A 14,486-nucleotide genomic window follows, 5' to 3' on the forward strand; every position below is an offset into this window, starting at 1 on the left:
CCCAGAACTGAGCCTCTACTTTAGTCAATCCTCTTTGGATCTCACCATCAAACATAAAAGGGAAGGCAAGGTCACCTTCAATGACAGAAACTCTCGAACTCGTGAACGTGTCAGTTCATTCATCCCATCGGCATCTCCTAGACGCTAATCTTGGCAGGGTTGATAACTCGGGCTTTCTTGCAAAAAGTTGTAGCTGATACAAGGTAAGAATTCAACTTTTATAATTGCATCTGCATTGCAATGGTCATGCACATCATGAATTGCATCAGATATTACCTCAGTTTCATTTTCAGGCGTTATGCACTATTTATGGATTGTTTTCTGCTAAATTAACAGAATTGTTATTATTTGCACACTTTTCCAGGCACAACCTTTCAATATTTATTATAAAATTGATAAGAATGTGTGTTCTGTTTTTTTGGAATCCCTGAATTTCATGACTACCATTGGTGCTGAGCTATAATTATACCGGTGATCTTCGGTGACACTCATAAAAAATTTTCTGTTCAAAATTCTAGACTTTTATCATGCAGATGATCACGTAGACGTGGGGTATTTTTGTATCTGTCTCTTGACTTTGAGCCTTGAAATCTCATTTGTACATCTAGTGTTCCAGTTGACATTGAAACCTCAATATTTATAAATAGATTGAGTAATGAGAGTGATGAATTCTTTCAGATAAAATGAGTACATTAAAAGAGAAATTATTGAGTGTTGTGGCAGAGCCGATAACAACAGGAAAGAACAAAATTACAGTCGTTGGAGTTGGGCAGGTTGGAATGGCCTGTGCCTTCAGCATTTTGACAAATGTAATTATTCCTTCTGCCACTTAATTATCGTGGTTGACGAATTTCACTGTTACCTCAATTTATTGTAGAATGTTTCCAATGAAGTCGTCCTCATTGATGTCATGGCGGATAAGTTGAAGGGTGAAATGATGGATCTCCAGCATGGCAGCTCCTTTTTGAATAACGCACGTATCAATGCTAGCACTGATTATGCAGCTACAGCAAATTCCAGTTTATGTGTGATAACAGCTGGTGCACGACAGCGCGAGGGTGAGACCCGCCTTGATCTGGTGCAAAGAAATACAGACATTTTCAAGGGAATAATTCCACAATTGGTCAAGTTCAGTCCCAATGCTATTCTTCTGGTTGTATCGAATCCTGTCGACATCTTGACATACGTGGCGTGGAAATTGTCTGGATTTCCTAAAAATCGAGTCATCGGAAGTGGAACGAATCTCGATTCTGCAAGATTTAGATTTTTGCTGTCCCAAAAATTGAATGTGGCACCCACTTCCTGTCACGGATGGATCATCGGAGAGCATGGAGACACCAGTGGTAGATATTGCATCAGCCTTCATACTGTGGCGTTTTAAAATATTTTTTTCTATTGTTTTTTCACTTGCAGTTCCTGTCTGGTCTGGAGTTAATGTTGCCGGTGTTCGCCTGCGAGATCTGGATGAGAATGTGGGGACTGAGAAAGACTCTGAGAATTTTGGGGACATCCACAAGCAAGTGGTACAGAGTGCCTACAAAGTTATTCAGTTGAAAGGCTACACTTCGTGGGCTATTGGCCTCAGTATTTCTAATCTTGCATCGGCTATACTCAGAAATTCTGGACAGGTTCATGCTGTGTCCACAATGTGCAATGTAAGTGTCAATTAATAAACTACAAGTTTATTAGCCATTTTTTCGAGATGGTTCTGGAATCCAAAGGTCTGAGATATAATTTCTGGGGTACAAATTTCTTTTTCAGGGTCTTCATGGCATATCGGAAGAAGTTTTTCTCTCAGTTCCGTGTGTTCTTGGCGAAAGTGGTGTAACATGCATTGTTCAACAGAAACTCACTCAAAAAGAACAAGATCTCCTGAAAAAATCAGCCGTTGCGATGCACGACGTCCAAACAGGACTCAAATTTTGATTTTAAATAATTTATCATTCTTGTGTGTTAGAAAAAATATGTTTGTGGCCTGGTGCTTCTGCATTTCAATTTTCCGGTGAGGATATTCACCATATCAGTATTTTCAACGATTTGTATTTTGAAAATAATGAATATATTTATGTGTGCATTTTCTTTCTACTTTGTCGAAGTATTTCATTTGAAATGAATATATGTGTTTTATAAGTATAAAAGTGCACAGGCGACTGAAATAATGAAAATTATCTCATGTACCCGATGCCATGTGCACCAAATACTTATTCGTGAATATTAAATCTATTTATTGTAAATTAGTGACTTCATTTCCTTAATTCCATCCCCTTTAATTATTATTCATCTTCCCTCTATAGACGCTGCAATTACCTGAAGTTCGAGTGAATAATATCGAACAATTGATAGATTAAATCATGACAGTGAAAATGGTTTTTCGGTTTTAAATTTCACCGGTATACAATTCATGAAAAAGTTTTAAGTGTCAATAAAAATTGGAGTAACTGCGAAAAAAAATGCGTCAAAAATTCACACACCTCGCGTACTTGACATCCCGTCTTTCCAAACAATCACAATATTATGGAACGTTAACCAACAAAGCGAATAAATTTTTGTGTTACAATTACCAAAATGTGGAGCACACGAAGAAAATTGAAAGACCGGCGAGTTTTGAGTGAGATTATTGATGTGGCGTTGGTACCAAGAAAAAATTATTGTAAACAATTTTATTATGATTATTCAGGTCACCGGCGTGTCTACGAGAAGAATTACTATGCAAAGTTGCTGACCCAGCGAGGAATGGGATAGATAAAGTAACAATTGTTGGAGCTGGCATGGTTGGTGTTGCCTGCGCCAACGCAATTCTCTTTCAAAGAATTAGCAGTCACGTAGCCATAGTCGATCCCTTCCCAAAAAAATTGGAAGGCGAAGGAATGGACTATTGTCACAGCTCAGTATTTCTGGATGATCCCCGAATCGAATTCGACACGAGTAAACCATTCAATCTAATCCGCACTCTAAAAATCTACGGAATAATTTCCTTTCCAGATTTTTGCATCTCAAAAGATTCAAAAGTTGTCGTAATAACCGCCGGTGCCCGCCAGAAAGAAGGAGAAAACCGACTAGATCTCGTAAAAAAAAATACAAATATCATGAGAAATATAATTCCCCCATTGGTCGAATACAGTCCAGATGCTGTCTTTTTGATAGTGTCCAACCCAGGTTAGACAAATGATCATTCATAATTTTCCAATATTCAAATTGTCTCCATTCGATACAGTTGATGTGTTATCATGGGTGGCATGGAAAGTGAGTGGTCTACCAGTGACCAGAATAATTGGTGCCGGTTGTCATCTAGATACAGCTAGATTCCGCTGTATGATAGCAAAGAGACTCGGAATCTCCGCAAAATCAGTGCACGGATTAGTGATTGGAGAGCACGGTGACAGCCAAGGTAACAGATCACGAAGAAAACGAGAAAGAGTATTAATTTCGAATTTCCTTTCAGTACCCTTGTGGTCAGGTGTCAACGTAGCAGGTGTTCTATTCCGAGATATCATACCCCACGTCGGACTCGAACTAGACGAAGAAGGCTGGAATGACCTGGCGAAATCCGTAGCTAAAGCGTGCGTTTAAATTACACAGATTTATCAACAACACTTGCATCCCTTTTGACATTATATTTTTAATTCGCTAGCGGTTCTACAGTAAGATGTCTCAAAGGATATTCTAACACGGCCGTCGGTCTTTCCGCCGCTGATATCACTAGGGACATAATCCGGAATACTCTATCGGTCAAATCTGTGTCTACATCAGTCCAGGTCAACACGTCTCCTCGTACTTGCACCCCAAGAATGCATAAATCAAAAATAATATCAATCCTTATTACAGGGCCACCATAATATCTGCCAGGACTTATTTCTATCTCTTCCCTGTACAATTGGAGCGAGCGGTGTCGGTCAAGTGATTCGAATGCGAATAACGGAATACGAGAAGAAACTATTGCATAATTCTGCGGATGTCATTCACAATGTACAAAAGAACATTGAACTGTCTTGATGGTCCATTGAAGACAGCCGGTGATAAATCCAAGTGAGAAATGACAAATAAAAATCCGAGGTGTAATCGTACACAGAGAGAATAAATTGCGTTCGCAAAATCAATTTACATCCGAGCTAATGCGCATAAATATTTGAATTTAAAATCTACGGAATTGCTTGCAGTGAGTAAATTTAGTCAGCGCACGTAATAATCGTCTCAGTGCAACATCTTCTGATCTGTATAAATAAAAAATAAAACGATGACAAGGTATTGACAGTGTTAACCCATTCGAGAATGTAGTTTATTGCAGGGATTTCCCAATGGGAGGGGGAAAAACCCAGATGATTGGTGAAATACATCTTGGTTTAACGGCAATGTCATGTGCCCGAGGCTAGGCCGCGGCAAGGCAAGTCGACAATTTGAAAATTCACCGCGGAGTGGCGTTTGTTTAAACATAAAGCAGTTGAAAAAATGAATAGCTGTTGGTTAGCCAGTGGTTAAATCCACATTGGCAATATCTCGGTATCTTAGCTAGGTGAAATTTTTTTTTCCACCAAACAGCATTGGTGGAGAGTTTTCCATTGAAAATTGAGAAAGGTCGACCACCCGGGGCCGGATACCATTGGGAATCACCAGGTAATACCATTGGGTCGCTTCATCAATGGGTTCTATCCGCAGGTGCAATCGTCAGGGGGCTTTAGGGGCATTCTACGTACCTGAATAATGACGGACAGGAGAGGTAGGTGTGTTAGTTCTGGAGGTCCGTTCTCCTGGTGACTTGGTGTAATCACGCAGTGGAGCTCAGTCACTTGGTAGCACGGAATAAGAGACAAGATATTTGAGCTTGAAAGTGGAATCACGGTCGACGTCTAGCTCATCAGTTGAGTAACATGTACTAAATGACAATAAATATTGATTCTAGCCAGTAACCCGTTATTGAAGTTCGAAATAGACTGGGGCAATTGAAAATCCAAGTTGTAACGGTACTTGGTAAAGTTTACTGATTAATCGATTATTGATCAATCGGATGAGTGAAAATCTTGCGGATAACGATCGGTGATCGAACTATTTCACCTACTATTGAGATTGAAACAGGAAGGGGCGTGTCGTTGACTCGCTTAGTCGGGAAATGACTATATCTTACGCTAGTGAAGTCCCAAATGGATCCAGCTTTGGCTGTTTCTGGAGAATTCTCATTAAGTAAGTAATATTATTTATTGTTATTTGCATTGTTTTTTGGGATCATTGAATTGGTGTGGGAGGTGTGGGAAAGCGAATTTTGATGACACTTCAAATGATTTTACGAATGTCAAACCAGTGAACCTGGAGCGACGGTGTGGTTGGACTTTGTACCAGTATTAATTTTTTGTTACATTGGATAATGCAGGCTGGTATAATTTTTATTTGTTTAATTGATAAATTATTTGTGGGAATGCACTGTGTTTTGGATGGAAAATGTAGAACTGTTGGGGGACCCATTGCACAGACTTTCCAAGTTGTGCAGGAATTAAATCGTGGCTGTTGCTCAGATTGCGACAAACCAACGCCAATAATACGAGAATAATCAATCGCCATATCAAATTTATTCCGAGTTATTATCCTTGTAATATCTATCTGCCACTGTGTTCTCTCGAAAAGGAAAAATACCACGTGCTTTCACTCGAAATTTATTTTTCCTCTTAATCTTCGAAATTATCATCTTCGGATTAGTATATCATCGGGATGTCATCAATTATTATTTCTTAATTTCGTTGTGATTCTCCTATAATTAAAAAGACATTAATTTAGGAAATTTATGTAATCGATAGAATTCCTGTAATTGTAAGGAAATAATTGATATTCACGAACCGATTTTCCCAATTCAAATATTTTCCGCCTATTGATTTTCATAACCGAGCGCACGTTATTGCTAATTTTTTTTGTAATCCCGAGTAATTATTCAGGATAATATGTGCAGTTATTCATCCGGTATCCGGAATCGAGTGGAATTCGTGGATTACACGGAATAATTACTCGAGCTCCGTGGAATTAATTACCGATGATAAATGCCGATCGTTGCGGGGTAATAATTATTAATAAACCTCGTGTTATGATTTTTAAAGGAATACCATATGATGCGCGTGGTGAAGAAGAGTCGAGATAATTCGAGTGAAACCAATTGAACAAACAGTTCGGAATTTGACAGATTGAACAAGTGTGTGCTGCAATCCTAGCATTAAAATTTTAATTAATGTATCAATTAACATTTAACGTTAAAACAGTTAATTGTTGCAACATTTCGTTTTGTGGATATAATTATTATCATCGTAAAATGAATATAAATAAATATGCGTGGAAAAAATGAGTAGAAAGCCTTGAATCAAATGTTCGAAGAATTCATTGGGCACCCACGAAGGTCGTCTCAGTTTATTGAAAACCGGAACCACGTTGTATGTATGAGTTTAAAAGTGTTCAGTGGCAAAAGTTGACTTCTCATGAAGAAGAAAGTGAATTCGCACCAAGTCGAAAAAACCGACGAGAAATCGGCGGATAAAAGTGATTCAGACTAAACGATTTATGATTTTGCACAGTACATACAGCAGAAAAAAAAAATATCAACTACCGAGATTAATGGTTTATCGCTTCTTAATTAATTCTCTTTGTGCAGTTGACATTTTCTCAGCTCGCCGATATGAAATCTGAAGAGTTGAAACTGAATACATCATTCAGATTTCATACCAGCCAACGCCACACGAGTTTCTTGTTTTCTTATCTACCAATTTCTTTCTGTTGGTCAGATCTTCATGATATGCGGATACGGATTAGCTCACTATTAATATCAAGGACATTATGTTGCTTTATTACAGTTTTTTCTTGTTCTATTCTTCATAGCGCAGAAGATTAATAAAAGATTTTTTCAAGATGATGGATGAATGCCTCAATAGCTCGTAAATTCTTTCCCTCGGTTTTCATGAAGTTGAAGAACTATTTCATTGCCGCTTATACAATTTATCATAAATTATCCAATTATTCCATGTAAAAAATAAATGTGATTGAATCGATGAAAAACAAATTGTGAGTAGAAAAAATAATTGACCAGAAATGGATACATGAAATAGAAATTTGCCAATTGTACTTTCATATAACCCCCCATAATTAATACCAATTATTAAACAAACAAGTACTGTAGCATCGGTTCACAAACCGTGACCAGCAATGGATGATGGAATTATGCAACACTTTTAAATTGTTCAACAACTCTCAGATGACCTTGCTTTGCATAGGAACATCCGCTGCTGATTCCATTCCCGATATTTCCCATTTTTTATTCACAATTCATTATTTATCATTGGTACACGACGCTAAAATCAGAATAAATATCAACTAATCCAATCATTATTAACCACCGGTGTAAATATCGCGGAAATTAGTCACGTAAAAAATTCACCCTTTCTGCCAACGAATTAAAATGACTTGTCACCTTCATCAGCGAGTTGCCATGAATCGACAATGATTTTTCCGTCCTTTAGTCTGTCTAGATTGTTTTTACGCGAATTGGCTTAAAGATAATAAATATAAAGTACCCATATGTACGCTATTCTTGGAGAGACACAAGGCTGTCTCGTAAAGGTGTCACTGTCAATTCAATTTGCTATTCCTCATCAATATGTCTGTCATTCATCTAGAACTCACATCAATGCATTGTCTCTGTACTCATGTAATCCTCAACATCGCAGAACAATTAATTTCAATTAAACTCGTACTTAATGATTTGTCAATAATCTATTCGAATTACGGAAGTGATACAATTGTTAGAGTGGAGATCTCGAATTCAATTGCGGCATCATTTGGCACATAATTTTTAAACCATTGGGAAAAGCAAATTACAAAGACTTGAATTTCACAAGAGTATTTAACATTCCGAGGCGACTCGTACGTGTCTTTTCAAATCTCACTCATTGCTTCCTACTTTTCATTTTGAACTATCTCACGGATTCGGGAATTAAACTTATCAAGAAATTGGCATTTCCGTTTGGTGAATAAATTACAGTGCAAATAAAATTTATTATCAATGTTAACGAGAAAAATGCATTCCAAGTGGTCGGTAATAATTAACGTTTACGTGACGCTCGAGTTTTTCCAAGAAAATACAATATATTGTTTCACATCAAACGTTATTGCCTTGTGAATGTTGCCAAGTAATCTAGAGTAATAAAATCTATTCTTGGAGTCAAAAAATTCCTCAAGGGGATGTGAATTTTTGACCGGTAAATATCTTACAGTTAGTTTCATAATAAAAATCTCACCATGGCCATTGGAAGAACCATAAAAAATGGACAGAAAAAAAATTCTAAGCTTTACCGATTTTCTATTTTCTCGATTTTTCAGGTGGCGAGGTTCAGTTTACAAACTCATATGGAGGGAATTATTAGCCTACCTCTTCGTCTACTACATGATAAATTTAACTTATAGATATGCACTTAACGATCAACAACAAAGGTCAGTATTTTCAGCTGATTTTTATTCAGGCTGTTCCCAAGGTTGTCCTTCCTCCACTAAATTTCAATAATTTATTCCAGGATATTCGAAAAAATTCGATTTTATTTCGGAAATTCGAGTGAGTCGATACCGATGTCGTTCGTTCTGGGATTTTACGTAAGTCTCGTTGTTAAAAGATGGTGGGAACAATATAAATTACTTCCTTGGCCCGATAACTTGGCTCTCTTCATCAGTGCAGCCATACCAGGAATTGTAAGTACTCGTCGTTATTTTTTAATTCGCATTTTCATTCGGTGGAAAAATAAGTCTAGGAGGCGCTTAATAAAGGGATTACTCATTTGTCCATGCAAAAAATTTACGTTTAACACAATATGTCGCGTCAACTTATGCAGAGGACGAATTACACAAATGAGTTTCCATGACACCTTTCGATGTCGTTAACCGCATGTAAGTGGGTAACAATCGTTTATCGTAGGTATTCCGCACTCGATACTAATCGCGAGCTGAAAAAATAAATTCTTTTTCGTCGTATGCGCGTGAATTTTTCCTTTACATAAAGATTTGGAAAGGCCATCGAGTGATAAGAAGACAAAGGCATCGGGGTATCGAATTCTTTCATGTAAACGTCGAACTTTTCAAGTCCATGGAAAATGAGCGATTAATTAATTCCTTAAATTGCGTGAACCAAAAGACAATAGAATAGATTTAGCAATAGAAATTGAACCGAATATTTAATAGTGTTATTATTTTTAATTAGTAAAATTGAAATGACGATCGAATTAATTGATATCCATTAAATTCGATTTCTAAAGAAATTATTATTCCATCGGCAGCGACACATGGTTTGCTCGATTGCAAAATGGTAGTCCCAGAATAATGAGATGAGTGAACAAGTCCGGCAAAAAAACAATAACAATTGAATAAAGCCAATGAAATTCCAGACGCGATTTAACCATTTAAATTCTCGAAACAGAGAAAGTGTTCGAGCGATACAATACGCGAAAGGAATTTAATAGAAACCAGTCCACTCCATCCCAAAAGCAGTAAATTGTCCTTAAAAATCGTAAAATAGTTGGACAAATATTTGTAACAATTTCAGGACGAGCGCGGACGATTGATGAGACGTAATATCGTCAGATACGCTGTACTGGCGTACGTAATTACACTGCAAAGAATTTCATTGAGGGTTAAAAGACGATTTCCAACGCTTCAGCATATTGTAGATGTAGGTCAGTGAATGTTTTGTTTATTATCAATGATAAATGATAAACATTGAATTTTTTTCGCTTCAATGTTTTGGCAATTGGTGAATTTGTTTCGCAGGCCTGATGATGGAGTCGGAGAAGAAAATATTCGAGATGATGAATAAAAAAGCTGCAATGTCGAAGTACTGGATGCCATTGGTGTGGGCAACGAACATTATAAATCGAGCAAGAAAGGAAAAGCTCATTGAAAGTGATCATGTAGTTCAAACACTTTTGGTTGAGCTGAGTGACATTAGAAAGCGATTAGGTGCTCTAATTGGATATGACACGGTGTGCGTTCCTCTTGTTTATACTCAGGTGAGTAATACAACATCCAGCAATGCTGAAGAATACTAATTAAACTTTAATCCGTGGTTTACGATATTATTCATTTCCATTTCACTTTTCACCCGGGTAAAACTCTTGGCAGTGCCTCAACAATTTAATGCACTTTTTAACTGCACTTTTTTGAATATGAAAGAAAAATATCTCGCATTTTTTTAATATGAGGACTGAGAGAACATCGGGTTGTGTAATGCATTATGGAGACAGCCTCTGTAATGCGTGGATTAGGCTGTTATTATCAGAGAGGCGCCGACTAGATGGCGAATAATTTAACTACTATTATTGTGCATTGAAATACGTGACAAGTATCCATTTATACACCTGCAATTCAACTTGTGTTTTCAACTTGGTGTTTGATTCTCAAACGTTATGAATAATAATAGTGAAATTATTTTGTTTATAGGTAGTTACTCTATCCCTTTACGCGTACTTTTTTTCCGCCCTGTTGGGACGACAATTTGTGGAGCGCTCGCCGGATGGAACTGGTTCACCAGGAAAATATGAAGATCCAGACATGTATTTTCCAGTTTTCACAACTCTTCAGGTAATCAAAAGACGGAGTCATAACAATTTTCATTGTGCGAGGCAAATTAACTTGATGAGAATTTATTATCTCTTGCAGTTTTGCTTCTACGTCGGATGGCTGAAAGTCGCTGAGGTGCTGATAAATCCTTTCGGTGAAGACGATGATGATATAGAATTGAATTGGTTGATCGATCGTCATATTAAGGTGGAGAAATGATGGAAGAATGTGAAAGAATCGAGGAGAAAGGGAAAATTTAATTGACCAAATGTTTTTTTTTCAGGCTGCATACATGATTGTCGACGAGATGCACGAGGAACACCCTGAGCTGTTGAAGGACCAGTACTGGGATGAGGTGGTGCCGAAGGATTTGCCATACACAGTAGCCAGTGAACAATATCGACGGGAAGAGCCCAAAGGCTCAGCTGAACACTACAAAGTAAAGGAGAGCGATGCTCTTTACGCTAATGTCATGCTGGGAACTCAAATCCACAGTGCAAATCAGCACAGAAAATTGCATCAGGATGACATGTACGCAGATTACGAGAGTGTCGACACGCCATTGGTTGAGCGACGGAAGAATTGGCTGCAGCGTCAGATAACGCGAATGGGTTCCGTCAGGAGTTCATCAACAACGTACAGCAGCAGTGGATTTTTCTCGAGAAATCGTCATAACAGCGTTTACAGCAGCCCAGAGAGTGGGGGATTACCACAAACAAATCCCCATCCAAATGTCAAGATATCTCTGTACGATCGTCTTGTAGGTAGAAAGAGTATTCGGAGTCAGCGTTTAGGTCGTCAAGGAACGATGACAAAACTCCACTCAGTTCCAATATCACTTAAAAATCGGCCTAGAATCCCTACACCAGACGTTACAAAAGAAGTTGTGGATCGTGAGCAGAGGCTTGCATTATCAGTGAGCAATGCTGCAACTATTGGCGCAGGTGTTGTAGGTGTTATACCTACGACTAATGGCTCTTATGCAACAGATCTGCCAGTGGTGCAAGTTGTTTTATCACCGATCCAAGAGACAGAGTCAACTCCATCCGTTGCCAGAGGTGGTACTGCTGCAGCTCTTGCTCAAGCTGTTCTTCCACCGACTCTCACAAGCGCTGGATTAGTCACACCAGTTACTCTAACTCCAGTGACAATGAGTCAACTGACTGAATTAGGTCTTGTCACAACTACATCGGCATCGATGCCACAATCGAATGGCAATTGCCAGATTACTTTGACTGAGGTCAATAGCAGTGAGGAGGAGGGACTCGTTGGTGGTAGCAATACAAGCAATTCCAGAAATGGGAGCATAGGCACGGATCATGAGAATCGATCAACAGGTGAGCATAAAACCAATGAATCCACTACACAATCTGATGCTAGGGGAAGGCGGTCTAGCTCACTGCCTGGATCAGCCCCTACCATGCCACTCAGAGAGGACAGGAGTCTGTCATTACCACACGAAATTCAAACAATTTCAGCAACAAATAAACATATAAATTCGCTTCTCGCGGTGTCTTCCGGAATAGCGAATCTACAGGGGAGACAAAGAACGAGTAGCGTTGGTGGGGACTTACCTCGACCGAGACTTCAAGAGTCTCAGAGGAGAATTAGTACACCTGCTAGTACAAATCCGTCAATGTTAACCGGTAATGGGCCTGCCGGATGTTCAAGTGGAATCAAGAGGGGCGAAGTTTACGTCTGACGCGAATTTTTTTTCACTTTTCATCGTGTGAATATTGTCATTTCATTTTAAAAATTGATTATTTCAGAGAGGGGAAGATTGTTAGGGGACACCTGACAATCCTAATGGTCATAATAATGAGTATATTTTCCATAAATAATTGTATAAATTATACCAGTTCTCGTTTACGTTGGTAAGTCGATGAGATATCGGTGTTCACCGTTGTACAATTGTACGGGAATTTAGTGACTCAGGAGAACATTATTGTTCATTGAGAAAAAAAGTGTAATATGATAGGCAGGAGACTCAAGAATAATTCATTAGAATCTCGATATTACGGATATTTTTTATGGTGACTAATGATACTTCGTATTTCATTGATGTAAATACTTTTTTTTTGTTGATATTCTCTTTTTTCTATACTCTAAAAAAAAAGTCTATCTCATATATATTATTCATTAAAATGGACGGAGGTGAATAACTCACTAGGCACTAAAGGAAAATCATAGAAATGAACTTTGTGATATGACTGATTGTTGAGGATTTTATCAATGTAAATGTTATATATTCTCTCATACGATAAGATCTGATCGTTGAAATGGCGGATTCGGCCGTTCACTATTTGGTGGTGTGAATGAATTTGTTTTTTAATCGAGAACAACAAAAGACGAAGATATCTGCGGTTATTTCTCAGGAAATAGGATATTTCCGGACTGTTGCCATGGGGTTTCTCACTCGTGTAGAGTTGATGACAAAGACGAGTGAAAAAAATCGCTTGCAATTGCTTGGACAATATTTTTTCGTATTGATTCTCAAGTTTTTATGTTTGGTAAATACGCAGTACCGATTCACAGACGATAAATCGTTAGAAGCGGTACGGTTAAATAATTTTCAATGTAAAATGGGTGCTTCCTACTCCGACAAGCGAATGGCCAATGTGATTGCTGAACCGATAGCCTATTGTCTCATGTTATCAATGTATTTATTATGATTAAACGATTATTATTCATATGTAGCCTGAAATGATGGAATGAATCTCCTTGGAGATTATTGTGTGGAATCGAATCAGCTTTTTACATTAACAATATTCCTGGAACATTGCTCAATAATGCCTCAATTGAAAAGGTCGATTGGTGTGCTTCGTTTACCAATGTAGTCGATGAGTTTGTTAGGATAAATTGTGATGGGGGCCTCGTGCAATCATTGTGTAACATATACACTAAATTTTATTCTCAATCGGACGAGTTCAAATCATGATTCGATTATCTATGAAAGTTCAGTATTTGTGTATAATAGCCAATAAAATCAGTTGTTTTTAAATAATCTAGTGTGCTTGAATTTTTTATGGAATCCACTCTTTTTTTCATTCGCTATTTTTATTTAATGGTGGTAATGAGCGCGTGGAATTAATTTCCAATAAAATATCTGGATGGATAAAAATGAAAATAATTCCTTATATCCCAGCGAAAGAGAGTTGAATAAATGAACAAACAAAACAACTGATGAAGCGAGCTTCGGAAACCGGACTTTTCCGTGTGTGGACCTGTGTGTGCGAATAATGACAACTGGAACCTCCAGAAGTCGTGGCCCACGAATGAGAATCAACTTCCTTGTTTCAGCGCAAAAATCCAGTCGAGTTCATTGACACGGTGGAATAATCATCTGTATTTACCTCACCGATATTGATATTTTTCGATCGATTCTTTTAATAATGAGCAGAAAGTACTTCCCAGGTATGAAATAAACTCTAGAATATTACGAATGGACTGGACAATCGCGCAAGTGATAATTATCAGATCGCATTTTATCTACTCCTACCAAATAAATTTACCAAAATGTATCGACTTTATAGGATGGATTTATACTGAAAGGAAGGAGGAACTCGACGTCCTTGGTTCTACGGCAGATGGTCAGCAAGAGATGGTGGTATACAATGTGTACGCCTCAAATAGTATATACATCGGGTATGCAGACATATGTACCCTGTCTACATCTTATTTGCGGCAGTCTTACGTTTTTTTAACGCTGAAAATATTCGGTGCGACCACTCGAATCGCCAAAATATCGAGAGAAATCGAGAATAAATCGGTATTGCCTGAATATTCGGAGAATTGCACAATTCTGATACAAAAAATAACCCCATTAATCAGATTTCCTCGAGATCGTGTAATGAGCGATGAAATGATTTCTGTTTGTCAACAGTTGCGTCATTATGAGTAATTAGGGGTTATTTAAAAAA

At 37.9% G+C, this 14,486-nt stretch overlaps 3 protein-coding genes across 3 annotated transcripts; all 3 read left to right on the forward strand.

The window, feature by feature from the left end:
• The first annotated feature begins 52 nt into the window (after window positions 1–52).
• Ldh (Lactate dehydrogenase) lies at window positions 53–2,234 on the forward strand. Its single transcript, XM_011316905.1, has 5 exons — window positions 53–203; window positions 679–809; window positions 878–1,343; window positions 1,414–1,655; window positions 1,762–2,234. The coding sequence occupies exons 2-5, from the start codon at window positions 684–686 to the stop codon at window positions 1,924–1,926; spliced, it is 999 nt and encodes a 332-aa protein (XP_011315207.1). The 5' UTR covers window positions 53–203; window positions 679–683; the 3' UTR covers window positions 1,927–2,234.
• Window positions 2,235–2,349: 115 nt separating this feature from the next.
• Window positions 2,350–4,101, forward strand: LOC105274077 (L-lactate dehydrogenase). Its single transcript, XM_011316904.1, has 7 exons — window positions 2,350–2,608; window positions 2,678–2,925; window positions 2,983–3,156; window positions 3,215–3,388; window positions 3,443–3,560; window positions 3,632–3,755; window positions 3,826–4,101. The coding sequence occupies exons 1-7, from the start codon at window positions 2,451–2,453 to the stop codon at window positions 3,991–3,993; spliced, it is 1,164 nt and encodes a 387-aa protein (XP_011315206.1). The 5' UTR covers window positions 2,350–2,450; the 3' UTR covers window positions 3,994–4,101.
• Window positions 4,102–4,691: 590 nt separating this feature from the next.
• Window positions 4,692–13,570, forward strand: Best2 (bestrophin 2; the record flags this gene model as incomplete). The annotated part of the gene is given in 8 exon segments (XM_011316903.1): window positions 4,692–5,175; window positions 8,344–8,454; window positions 8,535–8,706; window positions 9,554–9,683; window positions 9,778–10,016; window positions 10,447–10,587; window positions 10,666–10,773; window positions 10,850–13,570. Coding segments are annotated over 8 exon segments (2,391 nt in total). The 3' UTR covers window positions 12,269–13,570.
• Between the last annotated feature and the right edge of the window lie 916 nt (window positions 13,571–14,486).

This window comes from Fopius arisanus, unplaced genomic scaffold (assembly GCF_000806365.1).
Source record: "Fopius arisanus strain USDA-PBARC FA_bdor unplaced genomic scaffold, ASM80636v1 scaffold00009, whole genome shotgun sequence".
Taxonomy (NCBI): Eukaryota; Metazoa; Arthropoda; class Insecta; order Hymenoptera; family Braconidae; genus Fopius; species Fopius arisanus.